The sequence below is a fragment of the Rousettus aegyptiacus genome, unplaced genomic scaffold (assembly GCF_014176215.1).
Source record: "Rousettus aegyptiacus isolate mRouAeg1 unplaced genomic scaffold, mRouAeg1.p scaffold_m13_p_3, whole genome shotgun sequence".
In the NCBI taxonomy this organism is placed as follows: Eukaryota; Metazoa; Chordata; class Mammalia; order Chiroptera; family Pteropodidae; genus Rousettus; species Rousettus aegyptiacus.
Window position 1 is genome coordinate 81,824,206 of NW_023416306.1, and position 11,376 is coordinate 81,835,581.

At 48.1% G+C, this 11,376-nt stretch overlaps 1 protein-coding gene across 5 annotated transcripts; it reads right to left on the reverse strand.

The window, feature by feature from the left end:
• Positions 1 to 818: 818 nt before the first annotated feature.
• Positions 819 to 11,255, reverse strand: MPI (mannose phosphate isomerase). Of its 5 annotated transcripts, none has more exons than XM_016144141.2 (8): positions 11,144 to 11,255; positions 6,280 to 6,407; positions 5,321 to 5,521; positions 4,443 to 4,584; positions 3,924 to 4,106; positions 2,600 to 2,773; positions 1,778 to 1,986; positions 819 to 1,467 (listed from the first exon to the last, which is right to left on the reverse strand). In XM_016144141.2, exons 2-8 carry the CDS (start codon positions 6,361 to 6,363, stop codon positions 1,249 to 1,251), a joined length of 1,212 nt encoding a protein of 403 aa, XP_015999627.1. In that variant the 5' UTR covers positions 6,364 to 6,407; positions 11,144 to 11,255; the 3' UTR covers positions 819 to 1,248. The 5 variants fall into 5 exon arrangements, with proteins under 5 accessions (XP_015999627.1, XP_015999628.1, XP_015999626.1 ...); XM_016144142.2 differs by lacking the exon at positions 11,144 to 11,255 and adding an exon at positions 6,855 to 6,952 and having other exon boundaries at positions 5,411 to 5,521; XM_016144140.2 differs by lacking the exon at positions 11,144 to 11,255 and adding an exon at positions 6,855 to 6,951.
• Positions 11,256 to 11,376: the final 121 nt, after the last annotated feature.

Sequence of the window (11,376 nt, forward strand, 5' to 3'; positions counted from 1 at the left end):
AAGCCTGCCTTCACTGGAGACCAGGGATAGAGGCTTTGCACATCACTTCTCTTTAGAATGAGTTTCCTTTAGCAAACCCTTTCTTCTGTCTTCTCAGGTCCCTTTTTTTTTAGCTGAGGAAATTTGGGGCCCAAAAAACCCAGAACAGATTGGTTAGAACTTTTTTGAAGGTAGTTTCCTAGAATTAAGTTGTGCAGGGGTTCAGGTGTTGGCACCCTAGAAAGATCCTTTTGTACGAGTCTAAACCTTTGCCCCACAGGAAGGAGCCCATGGTCTAGGTCTCTGCTTAGTTTGGGGTGACACAATCCAAGACTGGCGAACAGGCAGCTGTGCAACCTCCTGCAGAGGTGTGTCCCACTTCTAAGAGGGTAGGCGCTAGGAGAGTAGATGTCCTCCCCTCCTAAATACTTCCTGTTAGTTTGTAGCTATGTTGCTTTTCATAAATTGGATTGTCCTGTCCCTGAGTCCCTGTACCTTCAATGACTGTGCTCTAGAGAAGTGATTGACAAACTTCCCATGAATGGCCAGTCAGTACTTTGGCTTTGCAGGCCATTTGGGTTGGTGTATCTACTCAACTTTGCCAACCTGAAAGCACGTGGACACTATATAAATGAGTAGGCATGGCTTTAGCATGCTGATCCCTGCCCAAAGGCCAACTGAAACCCTGGAGAAGAATCTTGCTTTTCAGACCCACCTTTCTACAGGGATGGAGGGCCTAAGGTCTGCCTGCAAGCTTTGCATGTGAGGCTGAAGCTGTCTGCCTCTCCCTGCTTCAGGGACTGAACCACCAAAGACTGAGTGCTCTTCAATGCCACAGCCTCAACAAAAGTTATCTTTAATTGCTTTGACAGAGCAAGAGGATGATAATGAACAACACTCATCACAGGCCTACCCTTTATCTCCTCTGCAGCTGAGGAAATGTGTAATCCTAGGGCCAGAACCCTATACCTAGACATTACCTACTTTCTTTTGCTGTAACTGATGCTGAGCTAATCATAGATGTCACCAGTTTACTACTGTGACGCAGGTGTGGTGAGAATGGAAGGGGAGTGTCAGGTCAGCCCTTAATCCTCACATGGCCCCTTTGAGGAAGAAGATGGTTCAGCCTAAGCCCGTTAGGAGTCATTACCTTCAATCTCATTGCTCTACACCAGCTCTTTCAAGGCAGGAGTTTGAGCTGGGCATGAGAAGGTAAGGCTGGCCAGGATTTAGGGTGACTGGGCAAGAGAGCTAGGATGGCTATGGCCTTTACAGGAGACAACAGGCACGGAATATCAGCAGATCTTCAGGAACAGTGAGCTTCAGTGAGACATTCTCATTAGCCCCAATGAAGAGCACTCCACCACGCTGCAAGGGGACTGTTGCCTGGGCTTTGGGAGTGCTGGCTGTCACTGTACCCTGTACCATCAGGAGGATGCTGGCAGAGTCCAATACCAAGACCTTGTACTCAGTGGTGGAACCAGGGACCTGGGCAGGAAGAAACAAAAGGATGGTGTACCTTAGACTCTGTTCCTCCAGCTCACAGGGGCACAGGACAAACCCAAAGGCAGTGAGAGGGAAGAGCTCTGCTGTCTTTACCCCTCTGCTCAGGTTCTCATCAGCGTGGATCCCCACCTCTGATCCTTGGTACAGAGAGGAGTAGGCAGGCCCTGTGGCTGGCTGGCCCTGCACCAAGTGAACTTGACAGGAAACCCAGCCCCAGGTATAATCCACATTGTGTCCCTTGCCAGGGTTTTTAATGCCCCACAAGAGACAACCACCATGGCCCCCTACTCACCTCCATCTTCATAACAGTGAAGTCTGGTATAGGGGGGTCATAGATAGAGAGATAGGGATCTTCATGACTCTGTGTTGGAGGAAAGAGCCTGTCCTTGCTGGGGCTGGGTGTGTAGCTGAGCATTTCACACAGGGTTGGCACATCAATGAACTTGGATGTCAGGCCAGCACGTACCGTGTTGTCTGAACACGCCATGCACTCCACGCAGTCTGGGGACAGAATTGTCACGTGCTAAGCTGATGAAGGATACCTTGGAGTTTGGCTCTCCAGGGCTGGGCCTTATAACCTGAGTACTATGAACTCCCAGCAGTTAGGTAAAAATGTGTGAATTGCATTCTCTGGGAAAAAATATCAGATACTGAAAACAGATGACAGGTCACCTGTTATTGTCAAGGGGAGTCATGTTCACCCTTGGAGCCCCAACCCTACCCAGACTATTCTCTCACAAAATCCTGTCCACAAGAGGATAAACAGCCAACAGTCAAAATGTGACACCCTTAAATGGCAATGTGTATTTTAAACATAAAAATCTCTGGGTTGACAGGACAGACATGAAGGCAGTGTGATAACGGGTGAGAACAACCTTGACTCAGTATAGCCTAGGTTCACATTGTGATTCCCACACAAGTTACAGGGTTGGTGTTAAGTTTCAAGCAGTGTCCAGCACCAACATGGCATTCATCCCTGCTGACCCCAAGAACCCCAGTCAGAGCTGGATGAGACCTGAAAGGTTTCCTTGACTACCCACTCCCAATTTGTCTGGATGGGGAAACAAGGCTCAAGAGGGATGGCAGTGGGGCTCATTGCTGAAACGTAGCTCACCTCCTTTCAGGTAGGCATGAGGCACATTGGCCTCCAGAAACATGGCCTCCCCTGGCTTCAGGGTTAACAGGTTCAGGAAGTAGATGGCAAAGCATCCGATATCACCTGGATACTGCTGGTGCAGCTGCAGCAAGAGCTCCCCACAGATGTCTTCCACACTGTTTCCAGCAGCCACTGAGGGTCACAAAACACCCCAAGGCCACTCAGGAATCCAGAAACTGGTGGGCATGTTCTCCCAGCCACATGCCCAAGCTTTTGGGGGCCAGCCTTCCTTGGAATTCCAGCTCGCACCGTTTTCCCCATTTTGACCATTTCTATACCCAGCACTACACTAGGCATTAAAAGGACTAGAGTGTGTTTTTTTGTTTTTGTTTTTTAAGATAGCGTTTATCAACTTTGGCACTCTTGACATTTGGGGACAGGTAATTCTTTGTTGTGGGGGCTGTCCTGTGCATTGTAGGAGTTTAGCAGTATCCCTGGGCTCTACCCACAAGATACCACTAGCACCCCAGCACAGATTTTGACAACCAAAAGGTCTCCAGACAACTGCCAATGTTACCTGATTGAGAACCACTGCTCTAGGAGCTCAAAACCTAGTTAGGAGATAACTAAAGAGTTCCATGTAGGGTGCCCAACTGTTTGAGCCCAGGTCTTTCCTTTTAGCACTGAAAATACTGTGTCTCATAAAATTACTCTGCCCAGGCAAACCAAGATGGTTGGTCACTCCAGATAGCATGAGAAAGAATGTGCCAGGGGCTAAAATGTGTCCTGCAGACCAACCAGGGGAGGGTGAGCTCAGCTTAGGTTAGTAGAGTGGTGAGGGAAGGCTTCTTGGAAATGATGGTGGTGTGTGGTGGTGGTGGTCAGGGTGGTGGCGGGGGGGGCGGGGGGGGGTTGCTGAGCTGAGTTGTCTTGAATGCATAGAATGAGGAAAGATATTTGTAAGTAAAAGAAGAATGTTTCAGTGTTACAAGAAAGAAACAAGCTGGTCTGGATTAGAGGGTTGTTCGTAGTCTTCAGACATGCTGAATGCCTACTCTGTGCTGAGCACTGGGGACAGAAAAGTCAAGGAGATAGGTTCCCAGCCTGTGTGTGCACATGATGTTATAAGACTCACAGGTGCTAAGGGCTATATCTGACACATGAACAAGATTCTACAGGAGCTCCAGGCAGGAGGAATCAGTAGTCACCAGCAGGCCATCTAAGCTGGACCCATTTTAGTGTTCTATTTCAGCAAAGGGGTTGAGAACCCTGTCCCCACAGCCTAGTGTCTGAGACAGGGGCCCAGGCTGGGACATTGCTCCTAGGCTACAATGACACCCACCTTGCTGGGAGATCCGCTTTACCAACAGGTTGAGCTGCTCCACCACCACCTTCTTCTCGCTTTTCATCAGATGGGAGAAACAGTTCTTCAGAGCAGAGGCCACAGTTTGGGAGTCACGGCTCAGGCTCTGCTTCAGCTGTGTTGCTGCGTTATCTCCAATTAAGAAATGGAACTCGGGCACTTCTGCAGGAAGGCAAGGCCAGGCCAGGGCCCATATCAAAAATGGCAAGATGGAACCCATAGAAGTGGGAAGTTGGAGGAGGCCTCCCCATGCCATCCCTAATCAAAGAGCCAAGCAATGCTAAGCAAACTTTGCAGTGAAAACCGACTACTCACCACCAACCACACCTGAGCCTGGTCTCAGGCCTTTCTCAGTGGTTTCAAGAATTTGAGGCCAACCAGCCCCTCAGTTCCTATGACATTCAGCTTTGCTTCTTGGCCACTGTTCCAGCTCTGCCCTGGGTTACCCATGAATCCTAGGCCCAATATGCATGTTCTCATCATTTTGCCCAACCTTACTCATCAAAAAGGTCACAATCTCCTCAGCTGGCCGGAAGCCACATAAGCCCTGGAAGGAGGTGAGGGCAATGGCCATCTCTGGCTTATGGTTGGCATCAGGGTAGTGCTGTGGAGCCTGGCGGTGCAGTTTCTCTGCCAGCTCCTATGGGATGGCCAGGGGAGGAAGATGGTCAAAATGCAGCCATTACTTAGGAGGATACTAGTTTCACCCAGCCCTTGCTCTCTACCCTCCCCAGTTACCAAAGAGAAGTGGCTTCCTATCTCTGGCAAAAAGCCCAGACAAGGCATAATGCAGAAACTCCAGGTTCAGCCAACCCAGGGCTGGGACATGGGCCAAATATGGGGAAGAGCTGGGGCAAACTTTAAGAGACTTGGACTGTGAATCAGAAAACACCAAGCCAAGCTCTGACACTAACAAGCTGTGTGACTTTGGGTAAATCCCTCACTTCTCTGGGTCTTTGCCCATCTAGAAATGAGTTTAGACAAATGCGTATGCTGTGACTCAATGGCTTGTTACAGAAAGACTCCCTGAAGATGGAGCTGAGGTAACCGGGTAACTGCCCTGAACTGGAAGGTGAACTTTCAGAGAGAGCCAAATGAGAAAATGGCAGATATGAATAGTCCTGGGCTGGGTAAATGGAGCCCAGGAAGAAGCTTGGAGAAACTCCCCTGGCACAGGCTGTTCACTTAGACTTAGCTGCCAACATGTGTCACCAGCATCTGACCGTGCACAGCTAAATTGAGAGTTGTCAGGCCTGGATTTAGCTTTGGGCTGGAGTCTAGCACACGTGGGGTAAAAGCAGCAGTAAAAGTCCTGGGAGGGCCTTAACGTAAACTCTTCTCTACTCTGACTTCTGTGCTCCACTCTGATCCTGTACCTTGTTAGGGTGTGCCTGGATGGACAGGGCTGTTTCAACTGAAAGTACTTTGAAGAGGAAGGGCAGTTTGCCATTAAAGGTGTCCTTGACCTTTGAGCCCAGGGAGTCCTGGTTCTCAGCAATCCATTGGCCTAGGGTCTTCTGTGAGATGCGGTTGTCAAGAATCTTGGCATCTCCCCGAGGGTGGGTCCCCATCCACAGCTGGAAAAAACATAAAATTTGAGAGGAAAGGGAGAAGAATCTGGTACCACCAGTTCACCTGCCCCAATCCCAGTTATCCTGTTCTTCCCCATAGGGCCTCCCAGGACTGGATATAAAGGCTTATGCCATCAAGGACATAAAAGGGAGGCAGCAGACCCCAGAACACCAGCAATTAAGAGACCCAGGGTCTGCCTCTAACGAGCTGTGGAGGCTTGGGTTAGTTATCTCGTGTCTTTGAGTCCCAGTTTCCTAATCTTTCCAGTAAGGAAAATGACACCTGCACTATCAAGGTCCCCGAAAAGCTCTGACTCTCAAATGGCTCTATGAGATGTTAGCATTCATTTACTCTAGTCTCAGAAGTGGAGGCTAAAGCCTTTTTATGCTATGATTTTTTCTCTACTAAACTGTCAAGAGAAATATATAGTATTTTTGGTTTAAAAATGTAAAAGTCAAAGTAAACATTTTAATTGTCAAGATGGCTGAATTAAAATTCAATAAGTGCTGAGAGTTCCTGAAGGAAGGACGTACTGGAAATCCCAGCCTATTTTAACAAAAATCTTTCTTTTGGTCCCAACAATCTGAGTTCATTGACTTGCACTGATCTGAAGCGCCTAGAGGCCTTCCTCCCTCTTTACTGCCGCTCCATACCCCTATCCCCTGCCCAGCTGACCCACGTGACTTGCCCTAGGCCTTTTGAGTGGAGGAGTCCCTTGCTCTGACCTGCTGTGAAGTGGGCTCAAATACAGCCCTGGTCTCACCTCTGCGTATGGCTTGTCCTCTGAGATTCGGGCCCGTGGGTCACTGCTGGCCAGCAGCCGAGCCACTTCACTGTTGGAACCCATCTTCCCCCAGGCATACTGCTGCACCACACAGGAAAGTGGGAATACTGCGGGCAAAGAGAAGGTCAGGTTCTACTCCATCCCTTAGGCCTGACCCTACTGTCCCGGGGAAACTAGACATGAGCGGAGGGTTTTGTCTGAGGGACAAAGTCAAATAAGGAGTTTGAAGGTTGTTAGTTAAGACACCTCTCCTCTGCAGACCTCGGTTTCCCATCTGTAAAACGGGCAGCGAGGATCTTCCGCTGACGTGAGGCCGACAGTTGCGGGAGGCAGCGGGAGAAACCTATTCCCACGCGCATACGCCTGCATCGAGACCCTCCTTGAGGGCTGCAATAACGGCTTAATTCCCATAGCAGGTACCCCTCCTCTGACTGGCGCCCGCCCATCTTTCCGCGGAGGCCCAAGGGTGGTTTCGACCTGGCATATCAGGTTGGGAAGGGTTCCCAGGACGCGACCCATCCCCACGCTCGCCAGTCTCCCGCCGCACAGCCAACCTCGCTGAGAAGCCATCCTCCCGACAAGGGTTCAGCCTTCCTCGCACGTATTTCCTTCCCGGCAACCCCTGCGGCCCCTCTGCGCTCAGAGCTTCATGGAAAATGTAGTTTCTCAAGCGCCTCCCCCGAAGCCTGTGAGTCTCGTGCAGCTAGCCAACCCTGCTCTCTGAATCTCTCTCCCACCCTCCAGCAACCCGAAGGATCCCCCACTAGCTCAGAAGCTCCTAGCACGCAATTTTGAAGTCTAGTATTCATTCGTTCCTTCACCGGAAACATTTATTAAGAACCTGCTAAATGCCACGACTGTTCTAAAGGCTGGAGATATATCGAAAAACAGGATACCGATCCCCATACCTTTGTAGACCTTACATTCTGGTGAAGGGAAGACAGGCAAACAGGTATAATAAAAAAGTAAATCTTACAGTGTGTTGAAAAATAAGTACTACAAAAACTAAGGGGGTGGGTGGCAGCGGGAGGTAGTTTGCAGGATTTAAAATGTTGTCTAGGTAAGCCTTATTGAGAAGGTGAGATTTAAGCACAGACTTAGAAGTGAGGAGGAGAGAATGTTCTGGGCAGAACAAACAGCTAGAGCAAAGGCCCTAAGGTGGGAACATGGGAATGTGCCTGTCATATTCTGGAGTAAATAGCAGAGGCCACTGTGGCTGGAGCTGAGTGAGCAGGACAGAGGTGGTCAGAGAGGAAAGGCACTGGGCAGAATTTTGGAGGCTATTGTGAGGACTTCAGGTTTTATTTTGAGTATCACAGTCATTAGTGTATTCGAGCAAAGAATTGCTGTTATCATTGATGCTCCATGATGACAAATGTCACATGCAAGGCCCTTAACCTGAGCTTTGTTCTCTTCCTCTGTAAAATAGGGTAATAATGCCATCCTGACAGGCTTGTTGGAGGGTCAGATGGGATGATGTGGGACGCAAGAAGGCAGTCAATACTGAGTGCTTCTCTCCTACTCCCTGCCCTAAGTACTGCAGGACTCAGAACCCTAACCCCTCCTCCAGGCTGAGCTGCCTACAAATCACAGACACAGAAATCAGGAGAGTCACCAGGACCCTGCATGGCAAAGGCTGAGCTGGGCCTTGGCTGTGGAGTAATCTTGCCATATCCTACGGAGAAAGACTGTGACATTTAAACCTCCTCAATCAACAGCACAGGAGGATGGCAACCAGCTGGAGGGGCCCAGGAATATGACAGCCAAAGCTCCAGGAAACCTGGAGTGAGGAGCTACAGCCTCCCCTTTGCCTCCGCCTTACTGATTTCCACACTCTCTGCCACATGCCCAGGTAAAGAGGGGGTATTGTTTTCTCTGAATATTCTGTCCAGCTGTAAACATCATGTTCTGGGGTCCCCTGGCCTTCATTTCAAAGGAAGCTTCACCATACACTAAGGAATAATAAAATAGAAAACACAAGAATCACACAAACAGCATATCTCACATATTTCTTATGTTTGCATACCTCTCCTTCCCTTCATCTCCACTCCCCAAGCTATATGAAACTTTTGGAAGAATGAGAGATTAGTTTACACACAGGGGATTCTTGGAGCACCTTCCACTACTACCACACTGAAGCCAGATAGTCACTTCCTCATAGTATCTCTGCACAGGAAAGGAAGAACTTACATTATTGGGGCATAGCCCCCACCCCCATGTTACCCTCCCTATACAGAGAAAAATATGTAAGGGAAAACTAGGATGTTCAGAGAACCTTTCACCTTTCACCTTTATCTCTTGCTTGTCTGTCTCTAGTAGAACTGATCACACTTCATTCTCCAGTGATGATCTGCTTTCCTCTCTTCTCTACTAGCCTATATGTTTAATTCAATGTCATGTTTCTGCCTGTGCTCAGCTGAGGGCTCAAGCTATAATATCAGTTAACATTTATTGTTTGTTATGTACTAAATCCTGTGCTAAGCCCCTTTCAAGAATTCTCGTTTTGTTTCCAAGACAACCCTATGGGATAGGTACTGTCATGAATCCATCTCTCGGAGAGATGAAGTCACTGGTCCAAGAGCATAGAGTTCCAATCTGTTATACCTCCTCCCTTGCTGAATAAGTGAATGAGTGAATAAATGCATTATGTCTCTTTTACAGAGAAGTAGACAGATCTCAAGGGTCTTCAGAGATAGATGGGTGGGCAAGCTCCACGTCGATATCAAGTTCCATTCTTTCTTCACTATACTAGCATTATACTAGCCTGTGCAGACAAGGCTAGTGTTGTATGAACTGTTCTCTCAGGCTGCAGACAGCAAAGCTGTCTATGATATTGTGATATTATGATAACCAGCTCCTGACCAGAGTTCCTAAAACCTTTGTAATTTCCTAAGCAATGAAGGTCTAAGGGGTACCTTTTGTTCTAATATTTGGTCTTTGACCCTTATTTCTGACACAGAGCTCCTAAATCCCTTGGAATTTCCTGCGTGATTGCAGTACTTTTTGTCCTAATGTGGTAACTCTTTGTGGGGTCCTGAATAGCTTCAGGATGGGGCTGGTCACCAGAAAGACCAAGCCTTGGTTAGAAGCTTGGAACCTGCAGTCCAGCCTTCCATCCTTTGGGCAGGGGTGAGGGGAGAGATTGAGTTAACAATCAATAATGCCTATATGATGAACTCTCTTTTTTGGAAAAGCTTCTAGGTTGGTGAACGCATCCATGTGCCCGAAGGGTGGTACACTACAACTCCACAGGGACAGAAGCTCCTGGTCTCAGAACCTAGATTTTGCCCTATGTATCGCTTCAACTAGCTGTTTATCCATATCCTTTATCATATCCTTTATTATATATTTTTAAAAACAGTAAATGTATTTCCCTGAGTTCTGGAAGCCATTCTAGCAAATTATTGAACCTAAGGAGGGGGTTGTGGGAACCCTGATTTATAGAAGTATAGGTGACAAAGTGGGACTTTTGATTTGCATCTGAAGTGGGGCAATCTTGTGGGACTGAGTCTTTATTTAACCTGTGGGGTCTGATGCTAACTCCAGGTAATGTCAGAACTGAACTGAATGACATTCAGCTGGTGTCAGACAATTGGTTAGTGTGTGTGTGGGGGGGAAACTACAAATGTCTAGTCACAGAAATGTCTGTGTGAATAGTAAGGAAAAACACAAGAGTCTTTCCTTACACTGCCCTTGGAGGGGTGGCTATGGGAGTTAAGGGTAGGTAGTTTCTAAGTGGACACAAACATGGATCCCTTCCAGTTCTCCCACTTGGGAACATTTCCTGGAGAAAAACTGAACTGGACCCTAAAGGATAGTTGGGTTTAGACAGAGGAGAGGCAGGTAAGAGAAACAGATGAGGGAAACAGTAAATATTTACTAAATGCCTATCATGTGTTTGGTACTATGTTAGAGCCAGAAATACAACATTGAGCAAAACAGACCCTACTCCTGCACTTGGGGAGCTTAGAGTCTAGTGGGAGAGGCAGACATAAATGAATAACCACCTATACAAGTGTATACATACAATGTGCAATAGGTATTATAAAGAAAAAGCACAGGGCAATAATGAGTGTATGTTGTGGGGCTACAGGGCTAATCTAATCTATAGAGTGAAGAGAGGCCACTCCTGAGGAAGGGGCATCTGAGCTTAAATTTGAAGGATAAGTAAGAGTTAATTAGGCAATGATGATACCACGGACTAGGAGCATACCAGGAAGAAGGAATACCTGGTGCAAAGGTCCTGAGGTAGGAGGCAACAAGGGAAGTTTGAGGAACTGAAAAGCAAGAGCTGGAATACATGGACGTGGACACGATAAAGGGTTGGGAATGATAGATAGGTGGGGGCAGATACTGCAGGACCTAGAGGCCAAACTAAGAATTTGGGCCTTAATGAAAATAATTGAAGGATTTTAAACAGAAGTTTCCATAACAATTTTGTCCCCTTTAAATAGATCTCTGGTTACAACATGAACCAATTAAGCAGCCCTGTACTAATCCAAGCTAAAGAATGTCAGAAGCTAGATCTACTGGCAGCAGAGACGAACAAAGCCAGAGAGATGTGAATAAGTAAAGTTCGGGGAGAGTGCAGCCATCTACCCCATGGCTCCATTCACTTAACAAATACTTGATGCTCAGGTTCAAATCCCAGTTTTGGCCCTAAACCTGTACGAGCATCAGGGAGCAAGGCCTAAAAAAGGGAACAGGTCTCAGCTAGTGTGGGGGACAGATGCACGGTTAGTTCTTCAGAAAAGAACCTCTTTGCTCGGCCCTTACCACCAGAATACAAGGAGGCTCACACTTCTATCTCTGGCCTGCACCACTGCGGGCTTCCCAAACTTGCCTTCCAGGGAATTGAAGGGGTTACGTTTCCGGCTCCACTGGGGAGTTTACTTGGGAAGTTTGCTTCGGGGAGTTTCTTTGGACGCTGGCTTCTCTGTCCCTCGGCGCCGCCCGGTCCCACGAAGCACACGCACAGGTAAGAAGGGGAGCGCTCCCCTACGGCTTAGTAGTGGGCTGGGCAGGAGGGCGGAGCGGACCTCTGTGACGTACCAGACCCTGCCTCTTGGGGAGGGC